General features: G+C 36.4%; 1 protein-coding gene and 1 pseudogene across 1 annotated transcript; both read left to right on the top strand.

The window, feature by feature from the left end:
* Window positions 1-1,454: 1,454 nt before the first annotated feature.
* Window positions 1,455-7,936, top strand: LOC120131366 (annotated as a pseudogene).
* Window positions 7,937-9,566: 1,630 nt separating this feature from the next.
* Window positions 9,567-10,303, top strand: LOC120131364. Its single transcript, XM_039148375.1, has 2 exons — window positions 9,567-9,880; window positions 9,990-10,303. Exons 1-2 carry the CDS (start codon window positions 9,846-9,848, stop codon window positions 10,279-10,281), a joined length of 327 nt encoding a protein of 108 aa, XP_039004306.1. The 5' UTR covers window positions 9,567-9,845; the 3' UTR covers window positions 10,282-10,303.
* The last annotated feature ends 7,780 nt before the right edge of the window (window positions 10,304-18,083 follow it).

Genomic DNA, 18,083 nt, shown 5'->3' with positions numbered 1-18,083 from the left:
TAGGAACCTATCGTTATCAATATCAGTACGCACTGTAAAGTCGAATCATAAACTTTAAAAATATAAAAAAATTTACGGTTGAAATATTCAAGGAATCTAAATTAAACTAATATTTAAGTAAATATTAAAAATGTAATGTTCCTATTTAAGCAAAGCACTGGAGGACTTAAATGGTAAAGTTTAGAAAACGGGTAAACATGTTAATAAAGGGCACTTCGATTCCCATAAGGTGTAGTCGATTCACAACAAGAAAGCAATGCCATGGAAGGAACGGTTACTTTTTATGAAATGGAAGGAACGATTCTGTTCGAACGTTTTGTGCAACCCAACCTGGTTAAAATAAAATACTTTAAATATTAAATAAATCTTTAAGTTAAATTTAAATACATAATCAACATCAAACATTTAGATATCAAATTATACGTTAAAACCAACCTTAATTACCGGTATATATATATATATATATGAGTAATTTCTTTATACATATAAAAAATCAAATATGTAATTTTCCACCTATTAGCTTGTGCAAGGAGATGATGACGTTTTGGGTTTTCGAAATTACAGGTATTAATTGATTTCCAACTAAAAAAGCCCGAAAGTGTTCATCTTTCTTTGCCTTGAGCTGCATGGCTTGAAGATTTTGACGACATAAAACCTCTTTGGTCGTCAATCTCAGCTCTACCACCACTGTTTGGCGTTGTCCACGCATTTCTTAGCACATGTCATTGAGCATTGACAGTGCATTGCCTTTGACAATTCTGCAGTAAAGAAGACGAACAATGAATCCAAGGCGTGTGGAAACGGCATAATAATAATAATTAAAAGCTCAGGCTTAGAGTTTAATATATCAGCTGTAGGGTTGATTCTCCTCTAAGTCTTTACCATTTGTACAAGTTAAAGTCGTTGTCGCTTTCCCTATGCTGATTTCTTGGTTTGAATGTTTCTTCGAAACGGCATTTAATTTTTATAGGAGAAGATTGTTTGTTGCATTGCATTTCTTTCAATGCGCTCGGCTTTTTGGCTTTGTTTTTATGCAACATCAATGGACTTCATATTTTAATATACCATCAAATCACTTGGCGGGCTCCAGTTATTTGTCACATACAACCTATTCTATCCTCTTAAGCGTTTTCTTGGTCTCAACCATACAATTCCACAATCACATTGACTTTCACGTCTTCTACCTCTGTTGAATGAAACAATGAAGGGAAATGAAAAGCCAAGATTTTATTCTAATCCTATTAGGGCAATTTGCAACTTCTAAATCCATTCAAACTCTCGTGTTTCTTACCTTTATTGCTTTTGATATAGCTCGTGTTCCCATTTGCATTTGAAGAATTTGCTTCCTGAATTGAACTGATTAATGTTGAATGGATGTTGTTATGTTATGCAAAATTTAGAAACAGAAACCCAATAGTTTTCAGGTCTTGACTCTTGAACTCTCCGAAGCCTTTGGTTTATCTGACAAAATGGGTTCAGCAGTTTGGTTTTTTTGTTAGTTGTTTCTATTCATATCTATATCATAGCAGCTGCAACTAACCCTGATGATGGTAAGTTTGCCTCTAATCACTCTTATTTTTTTCTTTTAGTATGGTTTCTGTTGGTTCTTTAGGTTTGCTCTGGAGAAATATTATTGTTTAGTCAAATTAAAGGGTTAAATCTATTTGTATTCTTCCATTCCATGCAAGTTTATGTCAATGAGTTGGAACTGCTACCTCAGACTTTAGCTGGTTCTGATCAAGAGAAACCGACTGTTTGTGCAGCTAGTGCTCTAAGATCATGAGTGGAAAAATTTACCTTCTAATTGGGGGAGTGGGGATCCTTGTGATGATAAATGGGTTGGAATGACTGCAATGATTCACGTGTGATCTCATTGTAAGTGTTGATGCTTCTACCTTATTAAAACTTTGTTTAGTTTGTTGTTCCATCTTTGGGATCTTCCTATGATTTTTTTTTTCTGTTTCAGAAAACTGCCAAGCATGAACCTGGAGGGACGGCTGACGGGAGATGTTTTCAGCCTATCCGAATTACAAGAATTGTAGGTCCTTTGCCTATATCTGCTTCCATTGTTCATATGTCATTGTGCAATTGAATTTTCTGAACAATTCTTCAAAACATCTTTGATTTGGCTTTTTTCAGGGATCTCTTACAATGAAGGTATTGGGGTATCTCTTCCACAAACGATTGGAAATTTAAAGAACCTAATCAACTTGTAGGGAATCCATTCCTGAAAAAGCATCCACTGGAAGCAATTCGTTTTTTTCTCCTATTTCTTACAAGATCTTTTTTTTATATGAATGGCAGAATCTTGGTTGTGGTTTCTCGGTCCAATTCCTGATACAATAGGATCTTTGCCACAACTGAGGTCCTGTAAGAATTTGACCTTTAATTCTTATTCCTCTCAAATGACAAACAATTTCATTTGGATTTTTTCTCTGTGTATATAATTAGGGATGGCCACTCAACCCGAACCCGATGGGTTCGGACCCGATTGGGTCGTATTTAAAAAAAAAAGGGTTCGGGTTGGGTTTTTTTTAAGTGTGATATTCGGGTCGGGTTCGGGTTAGGGTGAAAAATATCCGACCGACCCGAAAATATATAATTTTATCTTATATATTAGGAATAATTACAATATACTCCTCTATATAATTTTTTTCAATTAAGTCACTGTTTTTATTGAATAATAATTTTTTATTTCGGGTCGGTTTCTAATTCATATTAGGTCGGTGTGAACCTTGTTTAGTCGGGTCGGGTCTCGGGTGGAGGTTCATTTGTTATCGTGTCGGGTCGGGTGGACCAAAAACCGACCCATTGCCATCCTATATATAATCAGTATTAAGCGAAGGATGTTACCTTGGTAAACTTCAATTGAGGCTCGATTGTAATAGTATGATGTTTTGGCTTCTCTATGTCTTCTTTTATATCTTAATCAGAGTGCTTTCATGCTGGCCTGTATTACCTACAGATCTCTAAATTCTAATAGCTTCACTGGGTCTATTCCACGGTCCATTGGTAATCTATCAAAACTTTATTGGTTAGATCTGGCCGACAACCAGCTTGATGGAAAAATTCCAGTTTCAGATGGACCTACTAGACCAGGACTTGAATGGTTGATTCATACCAAGCACTCATTATTGGCAGCCATTTCGGGAAGAATCAACTCTCTGGTCCAATTCCATCTAAACTTTTCAGTTCAGAAATGAATCTGATACATTTGTAAGTTCCATTGTGTTTTCTCTCTATAGTTTCTGCAACTTATTGGCTTCATATGGAAAGAATTTTGCAACAAGAAAAGAAGGCACATTCTAATAACATTGTCCCCCATAAACAACGATTCTCTCTCAACTTTCAACAGTCCAAATATATAAAAGGCCGCATCTTCACATTGAAGCCATCCTTTCGAAGGACAGAGGGGCATGAATCCTTTTCTCTCGTTTCTTCCCTCTGCATGCATCAATTTTTGCTATTTGAAACAATTATTTTCTCTTTGCCAGGCTATTTGAAAGCAACAGATTTTCTGGGGCTCTTCCTTCCACCCTTGGGCTTGTGAAATCTCTGGAGGTGGTGTAAGTATAGACCAAGTACTTGACCGGATTAATGTTGAGGTTTTTTACGGAAGAGTATTCTCTGTGGGTTTTGGATGATGACCACAAAATTTATTGTGTTGCTACAGACGCTTTGACAACAATTCACTGAATGGGGTTCTTCCATCGAATCTGAACAACCTTACAAGCGTTCATGATCTGTAAGCTATGAACATTAAAGGCTGATAGTCTTCTGTACTAGTTCATCAAGGAAGGAAGGGTACTATTATCCTCTCTTAGTTAAGAGCATCTGGTGCTGATTTTCAGGTTTTTGTCCAACAATCAGCTGACTGGCCCTCTGCCTAACCTTACTGGTATGAGCAGTTTGAACACCTTGTAAGTAACAAATGCTTTGTGAGTCTTAGCTTTCTCAAACTGCACTCTATCGTCTTATTTTGTTCTGTGCATATGTTTAGGCGTCTCAGTGGCATCTGGCTTATCTATTATCATAGTCATATGTTTGATAACAGTGCACATTTTTATTACGATTACTGATCTTTGTTCTATTGCATCATGTGCAGATACTTGAGTAATAATAGTTTTAACTCAACAGACGTTCCTTCATGGTTTCTGGCCCTGTCGTCCTTAACTACACTGTATTTCCTCTCTCTCTCTCTCTCTGCCTCTTTTTCTTTATCCAAAGACAAGGATACATGAAAGTCAACTGAATATTGAACATCTTAATTGTTGAGTGTAGAACAAAATTCTTTTAGCATTTCCACCATGTTCTCTTAAAATGATATTATCATCAATATGCTTAAAGATGGTGCTAGTTTTAGACCTGCTGTAACATTTACTTCCCTTCTCACGAGTACATTGCTTAAGTTGGGAGAGTAATCAATTCATCTGTGTGGCAGAGTGATGGAAGATACTCATCTTACAGGTCAAATTCCTGCCTCTTCTTTAATCTTCAACAATTGCAGACTGTGTAAGTATGCCTGACCTTACACGTTATAATGGAAAATCAACCCTAGACAAAAAAAAAAAGAAAAAAAAAGTCGCATTCAGGAAATGATGGTTGGAAATTTGCCCCTTTTGCTGTTGTACTGTTTACAGGGTACTAAAACACAACTACCTGGAAGGTTCCTTGGATATTGGTCCGGGGTGAGCAGCAACCTGGAGATCATAGATTTGCAGGGTATTACATTACTGATTTCTCTTCCGGAGCATACACATTTGAAATAATGTAGACGGAATTCTTTAGTCTATCTATTATTTGCTGAATTACTAGGCTTGTATATTATACGTTGGAAGATTGATTTTCCGAAGGTGAATATAGTTGATTTAAAGATTATCAGTGTACCTTTTACATGACTAAAGTTTTTTCTACAAATTTCTGTAGACTTGTAGATAATCCAGTGTGCCGGGAGACGGGAGCAACATATCCTATTGTACATTACCGCCACCAGATTCCTCACCTTTTTATTCAACCCCTCCTCAGAACTGCCAGCCTATGTATGCAGTTCTGGTCAAATTTCCAGCCCCACATGCAGATGTGCATATCCATACTCGGGGAGACTACAATTCAGAGGCTTTTTCTTCTCAACTTGCAAAGCCAGACTTCATTTGAAAGTCTTGAGCAGAACTTGACGCAGTTCTTCAAGTTCCCCGAGTTTCTAGTTGATTCCGTTTCACTAAGAAATCCACAGAGGATCCATTTCATTATCTTCTCTTGGACGTTGAATTATTTCCATATGGCCAAGATAGGTTCAATAGTACCGGAATTTCTACGATTGCATCTGCCTTTAGCAGCCAGCATTACAAACCTGGCATGTTCTTTGGACCTTATGTTTTTATGGGTGCTCCATATGAGTACTTTTCTGGTAATGCGCCTGCAATAGAACTAAAATGAATTGCTAATTTTCTGTTTATTTAGATTCATCATTTTCCCTGAATACGTGTTGTATCATATAGATGGGCCTGCACACTCGAGCAAATCAAGTGCTGGTATCGCAATAGGAGCGGCAGCTGGTGCTTCAGTGCTTTTTGTACTATTAGTGCTTGCTGGGTTTTATGCTTATCGTCAGAGGAAGAGAGCAGAAAGAGCAACCCTAGAAGCAACCCTTTCGGTATGATGACTATTTCTTTCAATCTTTTCATATTAATTGTGGGATATCTAGGTGTTGATTCTCTTCCATCAAAAATAGCACACTGGGATCCTAAGAAGAGCAGCGGTAGCATTCCTCAGTTAAAAGGAGCCAGATGCTTTGGTTTAGAAGAGCTTAAGAAATACACAAACAGTTTTTCAGAATTCAACGAAATCGGATCGGGGTTATGGAAAGGTTTACTTCGACTCTCATCCTCTGTTTTTCATGTGTTTATAAAAAAACATGCATGCTGGGGGTGGTCTTACATCCACAGTTCCACATCATGTTGGTTTGGAATATTGACTGACTGAAACAAGATACAATGAAATTTGCTACTTACTACGAATTATGATCAAGCCAACGGAGAATGCGGTCAATAGGAACATATTTGGATGCATAATTTCAGAAATAAATGCAAGTATCTGAAGATTCAAAAAAATAGTCATTTTATTCTATATGACTCCAACTCTTCAATTTTTTTATTTTGAAATATTCCAGTCTAGGCTTGTGTCCAACACGAGTATGGATATGACCTCTACGGATCCAATCCATTGAAAAACTTTGGAAAAACTGATTATACATTGTTTTATACATACCCATATCTAACACTTACATCTGAGTTCATGTAACATAGTTTTATTCATTGTTTCATTTCAGGCCACTAGCACTAGCTCCTTTTGCACACTATGCGTTGCAATGAAATTTTTACCTTAATGAAGGGAGGTTTTAAGTAGTTTACAGAGGTTATTATGCAATAATAATAATAATATAATAAGGTTACCTTTTCTGTCTGCGAGTATTTGTATTGCTGAGTTGGAGCTCTGTAGCATGGACATTGTGAGATATAAATTATTTTTCCAAATAATTTCCAATTCCCTTTACAGGTTTATAGAGGAACTCTACCAACTGGGGAGCTCGTTGCCATCAAACGAGCTCAGCAAGGATCTATGCAGGGCGGGCTCGAATTCAAAACAGAAATTGAGCTTCTCTCTAGTTCATCATAAAATGTTGTAGTCTACTGGGATTTTGCTTTGAGCGAGGTGAACAAATGCTAATATATGAATATATTCCTAATGGCTCACTTAGTGACAGTCTGTCAGGTACCTTCCTCTAGTTCCTCACTTCATTACTCCAGATTGGGTTACATCATCCCAATATCTAAAGCTTTTTCTGCACTCTTGGATTTATTTCTTTGAAAAATAACACATTATAATAATGCAGGGAAGTCAGGGATCAGATTGGACTGGAGCAGGAGACTGAAATAGCCTTGGTGCAGCTAGAGGTGTTGCATATTCACGAGCTTGCAAATCCTCCCATTATTCACAGGGACATCAAGTCCACTAACATCTTATTAGATGAACGCTTAAATGCTAAAGTTGCTGATTTTGGTCTCTCCAAACTTATGGGTGACAGTGAAAAGGGTCATGTTAGTACTCAAGTGAAGGGTACAATGGTGAGTTCTTCCCTACGCTGTCTCGTGCCTACAATATTACAGACTTTAAATTTGTAGAAACTTGAGTACCAAGCTCAGCTATTGGCAATGTTGCTCAGGCACCAAGGTCAGCTGGTGCCGATGGTTCTTGGCACAAGGCCAGCTAGTGCTTTAGGATGAAATTGTTTTACTGATATGACTATTGCTAATATTATTTACAGTCCTAAGAATTAATTTGTGTATGTTGTAGGGTTATTTGGATCCTGAATATTATATGACCCAACAGTTGACTGAGAAGAGCGATGTTTATAGCTTTGGAGTGCTGATGCTGGAAATAGTAATTGCAAGAAGACCAATAGAGCGAGGGAAATACATAGTAAGGGAGGTGAGAACGGCGATGGACAAAACGAAAAGCTTGCTGGACCAAAGCTTAGTTTTGGACCTCATCCAAAGGCTTGGAAAGGTTTGTAGACCTGGCACTGAGATGTGTTGAAGAATCAGGAGATGAAAGGCCTACAATGGGTGAAGTGGTGAAGGAGATTGAGACATTATGCAGATGGCCGGCATGAACCCGAACGCTGAATCGGCATCAAGCTCTGTAACTTATGAGGATGCAGCTAAAGGAGCTAATCCATACTGTGACGAATCTTTGCTTACAGTGGAGGCTTCCCTATGTCTGTCACCATGATAGAGCCCCATTGAATGTGAGTTCTTTTACTATTTTTATCAGCAACGAGCTTAGTAACAGTGGGAGCTGCTTCTGTTTTATTATTTTCCTTCCCATGGACTCGTTTTATGTAATAGGTAATGCAACTGTTGATTCCAGTGCTTTGGATTGTTGTTTTGGTTAGTTATTGCAGATTGTTTCTTCTATGCTTTAGGGTCACTTGCAGAATCATCACAAAAGAATATGTCATAGATTTATACATTTCGTTATCAAGAGTTAAATCAGTATGCGTATTGATTCACCAATATCCACAAACATTCGAATTTCAGATATATACGTATATGTGTCTTGGAATTTGTAGAAAATTGTTATTGGATGCTCTCCACCATTGATTTGGGGTGATTTCCGAGGTTTTTAGTTTTTACCACTTAAAGTTAAATTTAATAATAGTTAAAATTATTTATTAATTAATGTATTGTCATCTTCAGTAAAAGTATTTTTTTTTATAAAAAGATCCAACTTGAAGAAAATAATTAAAAGTTTCACTACTTTTAATGACGATCGGATTTAAAATTTTAAGTTAAAATATGTTGTTATATTTATATTTCGATAAAATTTTAAAATTTAATGTTTATATTTAAATTTTAAATCATTTTTAATTTAAAATCTTATTCAATGATTAATGTCGTTAAATCAGATGGTGATTAAGCCATCCTCAATCCATATGAGATGATGACGGAAAAAATATGAAAAAGTTAATAATTGTTGATGAAAATATTAATGAGGTAATGATTGAATTAATTTTATAAATAATTTTTTAAGTATAATTTTTTTAAATATAAAAAATTGAAGTTTAATAATATTTTGGGTAAAGTACACAATGATTTTTCGACTATAAGGTGTTGTTTTGTTGAGTCTTGACTATTAGAAGTTACAAATAGTCCCATCGATTACGGGCGTCATATTATTGTCAAATAACTTCTTTTTTCTCAAAAATAAATAAATAAAAGAAAAGAGTTTGGAATTTATGAAGTTGTGAACTTTTTGATTTAGATTTGGATAAAGATAAAAAAGATGAGATTTGGATAAAAGAGTAGATAAGATAGGGATGAGAGAAAAATGGAGGTTTTAAATTGTTTAATAATAATAATAATAATAATAATAATAATTTAAGATAAAGATAAGATAAATAAATAAATAATTTGAAAAATAAATTGAGATAAAAAAACTTATAATTTTAATTTTTGTCTCAATTCAAGTTGATCCTTGTAATAAATTTTTATTTTGGATATCTGTCGGTTATAATTTACAGAACTCAACTCCTATAACTTTTTTTCTCTCTTCTAAACCATTTAAAGCAAACAAACTTTTGAGCAGAGATCCATTTAAAGAAATTGGTGCAGTTGGATATCATTGATTGGGGACCTCCATCATGAATCCAAACAAACTTTTTCAAAAACAAAATAAATTTACAAATAAATTCGATTTGAGTTGTTTTAGTTATTTATAACATCTATTTTTCTCCTTTTTTTATTAATTATTAGTACTTAATATATTAATTGAATAAATCAAAGTCATATAATTTTTATTTAACTATACACTAATCATATATCTTGGGGTAAAATTTCGTACCTGCAGTGACATTATCTAACCTGAAGAACAATATTGATGATATACTCTTGTGTGGAAGCTTTCATAATGTTAAGTTTTTAGTCTCTTTCTAAATATGTATGTTGTTTTCAAAAAATTACCAACACTCCATGTGCATCGTTCCCCCAACCCTTGCTTCTTCTTCCTCTGTTTCCCACTAAACAATCTTCTTTTGCCTATATTTAGAGAGAGAGAGAGAGAGAGAGAGAGAGAAAGTGCAGTGTAATCATGGAGTGTTGGTAATTTTTTGAAAATAAAAGAAGCCTTAGTGGGATTTAATTTACGCAAAAGAAGCAATTGTGGATGCCACCATCGAAATTTCAAAAGAAAATCTACACACCAATCATTTTGCATCTATATTCATATACGTCTTCTTTTGATTCTTTTTCCGAGTCCTAAACGCAATTTATCAGAACTTTGGAACCATGCAAATGAAAACTAGTCCCGGCCACCAGTCTTGGTAAATTCCCACTGATGCTTGACTCTGTTCTGAAACTATATCTGTATGTGAAGCATTGCGTGTTGTGTATTTTCTGCTATTCTAATTTCCTGTTTCTGGTTCCCGAAAGGTCCGTCAGCGACGACTCGCTAAGAAGATACGTCCAATATGCAAGCGAAAGCTGCATACAGGAGCTGTTAATGTCGGCTTCGGTCTCGGTTTCATCAGTTTCGGAGCCGAAGTTGGGGAATGGCGGTGACGGATGGAAGATCCTGACCCTTGAAAATGGAGTAGAGATATCAAAGCCCAGGTCCGGCTCTCTTCACATATTCCGTAGCCGGTGGGTGCTCCCATCTGTCTCGCCCCAGCAATTCATCACCGTCGCCAACGCCATAGACAAGTTGAAAGTATTAGAGAATTAATTATAACAGATTTTATTTAAATTTTAAATTATTGTAATCAATTGTAATATCCTTGTGATTAGTTGTAATCTCCTAACTCTAGGCTAGTCTCCTATTTATGTGCATTGTAATTAGTTGTAATCCCCTAACTCTAGGTTAGTTTCCTATTTCTATGTGTCCCATCTTGTGTATATATATCCACTCTTAATTAATGGAAAACTCAATCCATTGTTTCTCAACACTCTTTTCTATATTTCAACATGGTATCACGAGCCTAATCTTCCTGAGCATATTTTCCTCTCTTTTTTTCTTCTTCTTCAAAAACACCGATCCTTCATACATATATCTAAAACTACACTTGTCCCTTTAATGGCTTCTCATACAACTTCCTCTTCCACCAACGATCGTATTAGTATCCAAAATTCTCAACATCCTCAACATCCTCTCCTTACAATAAATCTCTCCAATATCACCAAATTGTCATCCACCAATTATCTCACATAGAGCCTTCAAATCCAATCTCTTCTTGAAGGTTATGATCTTCATCACTTTATTGATGGCACTCAAACTCCACCACAACCCACCGTCACCGTCAATGGTGTTACATCTCCAAATCTGGCATACACAACCTGAAAGCATCAGGATCGTCTCCTTTTTAGCGCTCTCCTTGGTGCCATCTCCGTTTCACTGCAACCGCTTATTGTCTGCACTACCACTTCCCTTGATGCATGGCAAACCTTAGCTAATACCTACGCCAAACCATCTTGTGGTCATATTAAACAATTGAAGGAACAATTAAAGCGGTGTAACAATGGCTCAAAATCAATTAGTGAATACATGCAGGAGATAAAGACTCGTGCCAATGAACTTGCTCTTCCAGGGAAGCCAATTGATGATGAGGATCTTATTGATCGGGTTCTAGAAGGACTAAGTGATGAGTATAAATCTGTCATTGATTCCATTAATGCCCGTGACACGCCAATTTCTTTTGCTGAACTTCATGAGAAACTTCTCAACAAAGAAGCATCTCTTCAGACCGCTCAACCACCTTCCCTATCACTACCAGCCACGACAAATCCCACGACCTTTCGGAATCGTCCAAATTGGCGTCCATCAGCCACCAATTCACAACAATCATGCCCTACCACTATACTTTCTCCTTATGATCAACGCCAACCCAAACCTTATTTGGGACGTTGTCAAGCATGCGACACTCAAGGACACTGCCAAACGATGCCCGATGTTTCGGCTTGTCACTAATCAACAATCTCCAACATCTCATCCTCAAGGCTCTCAGGGATATCGACCCTCCACACCCTTGCAACCACAAGCCAATCATGCTATTCTGGGCAACAACACTACACCTACTTGGTTGCTGGATAGTGGAACATCTCACCACGTTACATTTGACTTGAGCAATCTCTCTCTTCATAGCTCGTACCAAGGATCTGATGATGTCATAATTGGTAATGGATCGGCTCTTCACATAACCCATATTGGTTCTACCACCATACCTACTTCCTCTCCCACCTTTACTTTACAAAATGCCCTTTGTGTCCCTTCCATGAAAAAGAACTTAATTTCGATTTATCAACTTTGCACTCATAACCATGTTTCTGTTGAATTCTCACCCTTTTCTTTTCAGGTGAAGGATCTAAACACGGGGACAATCCTTTTGATGAGAGAACCTAAGGATGGCGTATATGAGTGGTCGACTACATCCCCTTCAGTTTCTTCTCCACCATTACTTGCATTTTCCAGTGTCAATACCACTTCGTTCGAGTGACACTCTTGATTAGGTCATCCATCGTTTACTATTATGAAAAATATTGTTTCCAAATTTCCTTTACCATTGTCTAGTCCGTTATCCTCATTCACACATTGCAATGCCTATTCATGCAATAAAAGTCATAAAATTCCATTTTCTTCTTCTACCTTAACCTCATCTCACCCGCTTGAACTTATATTTTCTGATGTCTGGACCTCTCCTGTTTATTCTGTTGATGGTTTTCAATATTATGTTATTTTTATTGATCATTATACACGATATATTTGGTATTATTCCCTTAAATGAAAATCTCATGCGTATGATGTCTTTGTACGTTTCAAGGCATTAGTCGAAAACCAATTTAAACATCGAATTGTTACATTCTATTCAGATAATGGTGGTGAATATCAAGCTCTTGATCGTTTCCTCTCCACCAATGGTATATCACATATTACTACACCACCCCATACACCAGAACATAATGGTTTTTCTGAACGACGTCATCGACATATTGTTGAAACTAGTCTATCTCTCCTTACTCATGCATCAATGCCTTTAACTTATTGGACTTACACTTTTTCCACTGATGTATATCTCATCAATCGTATGCCCACACCCACATTACATCTCTCATCTCCTTTTGAGAAACTCCTTGAGTCTCAACCCAAATACACTAAACTTCGGGTGTTTAGTTACTTATGTTATCCGTAGCTTTGTCCTTATTCTCAGCATAAACTTGACTCTTGTTCCACTCCTTGTGTCTTTCTTGGCTACTCTTCAACACAAAGTCCATATATCTGTCTCGCTCTATCCACTTCTAAAATATATATTTCTCGTCATTTCAAATTTCTTGAAAACTTTTTTCCCTTTAGCACTCACCAAATCCATCTATCGCGTCCCACCCCAGAGATCATTTCCAAATAGCTTCCCCCGGTCCAAATTTGACCAATTTCAAGTGGCTCACTCAATACGCCTCCACAAGGGGATTCCTCATGTCAACATCCATCACAAAATACCCAAACAGACCACTACCCTTTCTCATCAGTCGACTGTCGATCCCCTATAACCTCCCTTTACCCGAACACAACTCGGTTAATCGCCAAGAAACCATCGTCGACCATTTACCACTAGAACCACACAATTCTGAGACCTCTTTTGCTTCAATCATAGCGCAACCCACCCATCAAAATACCCATCCCATGACCACTAGATCGAAAAACAACATCCATAAACCTCTAACCAAAATAAACCTCACTGCTATCATTTCTCAACCATCAGACATAACATATGCTGTTAACAAGCTTTCTCAATTCATGCATCGCCCGACGTCTGAACATTGGAATGTTGTAAAACGACTGTTTCGATATCTATGTGGCACATTAACGCATGGATTATTCCTTCACAAGGCAAATCCACTTTCCCTTCATGCCTTCTCATATGCTGATTGGGGTGGAAACAAAGATGGCTATACCTCAACGAGTGCCTATATTGTTTATCTTGGTCGTCATCCTATTTCTTGGTCATCCAAGAAACAACGTACAGTTGCTCGATCCTCCACGGAAGCTGAGTATCGATCAGTTGCCGCTACTACTTCTGAACTCAATTGGATTTGTTCCCTTCTCACAACACTTGGCATCACTCTTCCTACACCGCCTGTTATCTACTGCGATAATGTTGGTGCCACCTATCTCTGTTCTAATCAAGTCTTTCATTCGTGCATGAAACATGTGGCACTTGACTATCACTTTATTCGGGGTCAAGTTCAATCAGGTGCTCTTCGTGTTACTCATGTTTCCTCAGCAGATCAACTTGTCGACGCTCTTACCAAACCGCTTCCATGAAGTCGATTCCAAGATTTAAGGGTCAAGATTGATGTCTCGAGCTCCATCTTGGCATATTAGAGAATTAATTATAACAGATTTTATTTAAATTTTAAATTATTGTAATAAATTATAATATCCTTGCAATTAGTTGTAATCCCCAAACTCTAGGCTAGTCTCATATTTATGTGCCTTGTAATTAGTTGTAATCCCTAGTAACACCCCAACCCGTACCCGACTCGAATACAAGTCCGATGTGTCATGACTTTTTGAAAAATAGAGAAATTTAAAACTTTGTTTAAAGCAAAATACGTTAATTTACATAAAAATGACCACAAAATACAAACTCCATCAGAGTACTCGTAATTAACGACTTATTACATGCCAACACTCTATACACACCAAATTACATACTTTGTCGATTACTTCTGATCTGATCTTCTAGTAATAATACTGTCATTGTCACTTCTATTCTTGCTCTTCTCTTTTCTTGGTACCTACGTGTAAATCACTTACACGCTAAGTCATAGACTTAGTGAGGCAATAAATAAACATTTAACAACAAATTCATGAATATGCATTCTTATCATTTGATCATGACATTTCAACATGTATATATCTATTACACGATAATATATATAAGCATGTCATGCACATATAAAACTTACCTTCTTGTGCCACTTTCACTTTAATTTATCTTTCAATTGTATTGCCCATGTATATTATTGAGAATAGATGTATGCGAGTACACTGAGGTTGTGTACATATATGCTGTCACCACAGCTCGTATAAATATCCCGAAGGACCTATCATCCCGAAGGATGTCATATGTATCCCGAAGGACCTGTCATCTTGAAGGATATAATCTGTGTCCCGTATGACCTATCATATGTCTTATAGGACATATGTAACCCTCGACTCTTGGCATGCCAACTATACCTATAACTCTCGTATCATATACTATGGGCATTTATTATGAATACATTTCTCATCACTTGTTTTTTCTCTTCTATCACATACAACATGTATGTGTAACAATATATTTCATATCATATCACATGTATCACGTATTGCATATTCATATATCATTTCATATAATCACATAACTTATCTCATTTCACATTGGCCATGTCTCATAGCATATATCACATATGCATATTATGTAACATATTTAATAACCTATACTCATTTCATGTATTCATGCACATATAAGAATCACCAATCAAATAACATTTTAGGAGTCACTTCTTACCATAGTAACTCCATCACTGGCTCATCGCAAGCCAATGTTCGTTCAATAATATAAGTACAATTAAAATTGCACTCACCTTAGCCTTGCTTGATTTGAATCAATTCTAGTCCCTTGATTATTCCAGAGCTTGTTTATGCTCAATATCTACATAAATATAACATTTCAAAACAACTATCAGAAGCCTAAACCTTAAACTTGATGTTAACAACTTAAGCCAGATTATTGAACCAAATTTCATTTTTTCCTTTAGGGGGAATCGATTCCCCCCCAGGGGAATCGATACCCCTTGGAAATTCTGGAAATTTTCGTACAAGAGGGGGAATCGATTCCCATTCATAGGGTATCGGTTCCCTCTACCCAGAAATTGTATTTCAAGCCCGAAAATATCAATTATTCCTTCAATTCTTCTATATTAAGCCCCTTTCATGACATTAAACTCAACTACTATTACTTAAATCAACTTATATCCATGAAAATCATCTAAACTTCAAAATCCTATCCTTCATATGTAATTCAAGAATCATACTAAATTTTCCATGTTATCCAAACTTAATTCCAACACTTCTATCTTCTTATTCTAATAGATGACAAGTCAAATTCAACTTAAAATTCAACTTATCAACTCTATTTCAAGATTTCATTCAAAACTCAAAATCTTTAATCTCTCCTATACCTTTCATCTTGATGTTTTAGAACAAATTAAGCTTTTCTTAAGCTTAATTATCATCTAGTGATCCTAACCCAACTTTTAAAACAACAATAACCAAGAAATAGAAAACTCACATTTGTTGTGGCTTTCTCTCGTTATGGAAGAACAAAGAGAGAAGAAGAAGAATCCCTAGATATTCTTCTTATCCCTTTCCCCGTATATCCCTAACAAACATAATTTAATCATTTAATGGTTAAATGACCATTTTGCCCTCAAATTCTTTGGATAATTACTATAAACTTTTAGGAAATATTTCTGAATAAATCATTACACTATTCAAATACCCTACTTCAATCATTAAACTCTGAAGTTTTATAATTTAATCACTAACCCGTATTTTGGGATGTTACAAATCTCTCCCCCTTAAGAAAATTCGTCCTCGAATTTTTATTGTACAAAGAGATGGGGATATTGAATCTGCATGTCCTCTTCGCGTTCCCACGTCGCTTCTTCCACCTTGTGATTTCTCCACAATACTTTGACTAATGAAATAGTCTTGTTCCTTTATTGCTTAACTTCGTGAGCCAATATTTGAACAGGTTCTTCATAAGTCAAATCTGATTGAACTTTGATCTCTTCGGTAGTCACAATATGAGATGGATCGGATCAATATTTCCTAAGCATAAAGACATGAAAGACATTGTGAATTTTCTCCATTTCAGGTGGCAAAGCTAATTGATATGCCACTGGTCCTACTCTCTTTACGATTTCATATGGTCCAATAAACCGAGGACTCAATTTTCCTTTATGTCCAAATCTCAATACTTTCTTCCACGATACACTTTCAAGAACACTTTATCTCCGATTTGAAACTCAATTTCTTTCCTTTTTAAATCAGCATATGATTTCTGTCTATCAGTTGTAGCTTTCAGATTATTCTGAATTACTTGGACTTTCTCTTCCATTTCCTGAATCAACTCAGGACCAATAATTTCTCGATCCTTAAGTTCATACCAGTTCAAGGGTGTACGGCATCTTCTCCTATAAAGAGCTTCATAGGGAGCCATTTTAATGCTTGACTGATAACTATTGTTGTATGCAAATTCAGCTAGTGGCAAATATTTTTCCCACGATCCTTTAAATTCAATTACACAAGCTCTTAACATATCCTCCAGAATTTGGATAGTTCGTTCAGACTGACCATCTGTCTGAGGATGAAATGATGTGCTAAAATTTAGTCTTGTGCCCAATGATCCATGTAAAGACTTCCAAAATCGTGACGTGAATCTAGGATCCCGATCAGAAACTATGGAAACAGGTACACCATGTAACCGTATAATCTCTCTGATATACAACTCAACATATTTATCCATAGAGAAATCAGTTCATACCGAAATAAAATGGGTTGACTTAGTTAACCTGTCTACAATCTCCCATATTGAATCTCTTTTATTCGGAGTTAAAGGCAACCCCGTCACAAAATCCATTGTTACATTCTCCCATTTCCATTGAGGAATTGAAATTGATTGTAACAGTCCCGACGGAACCTGATGCTCAGCCTTAACTTGATGACAAATCAAACATTTTGATACAAATTCCGTAATGTCTTTCTTCATTCCCAACCACCAATATCGACTCTTGAGATCCATATACATTTTGTTCCTCCTGGGTGCATCGTTAATGGACTACAGTGAGCTTCCATTTATAAATCATTCTTTAATTCATTATCATCTGGAATCACTAGCTTCCCTTGATAATATAGGTTTCCATTAGTTTTCATATCACAATCTGTACACTCTCCATTCTTTATTTGCTGTAACTTCATTAAACACTTTTCATCTTTAGCTTGTAATTCTTTAATTCGATCTAACCATATTGGTTTGATAGTCAATTCCGCACAAATCGCACCATCTCCGCCTAATGATAGTTTAGCATCCATAGCTCGTAAGGCTGCAAACGTCTTTCAGCTTAAGGCATCCGCTACCACGTTTGCCTTTCCGGATGGAAATCAATCCAACATCATAATCTTGAAAAATTCCACCCATCTTCTCTGTCTTAAATTCAACTCTTTCTGGGTCATCAAGTACTTTAAACTCTTGTGATCTGTATACAAGTAGCATTTTTCACCATACAAGTAGTGACGCCAGATCTTAAGAGCAAACACTACTGCCGCCATCTCCAGATCGTGTGTCGGATAATTCTTCTCATGCGGTTTTAATTTTCTCGAAGCATAGGCCACCACCTTGCATTAATACACATCCCAAGCCATTATGAGACGCATCACTATACACTACAAAGTCCTTGCCAGACTCAGGTTGGACTAACACTAGAGCT

The sequence above is a fragment of the Hibiscus syriacus genome, unplaced genomic scaffold (genome assembly GCF_006381635.1).
Source record: "Hibiscus syriacus cultivar Baekdansim isolate YM2019G1 unplaced genomic scaffold, ASM638163v2 tig00110556_pilon, whole genome shotgun sequence".
NCBI classification, from domain to species: domain Eukaryota; kingdom Viridiplantae; phylum Streptophyta; class Magnoliopsida; order Malvales; family Malvaceae; genus Hibiscus; species Hibiscus syriacus.
Note: the sequence above shows the minus strand (reverse complement) of the source record. Positions and strands in the feature narration are given on the sequence as shown.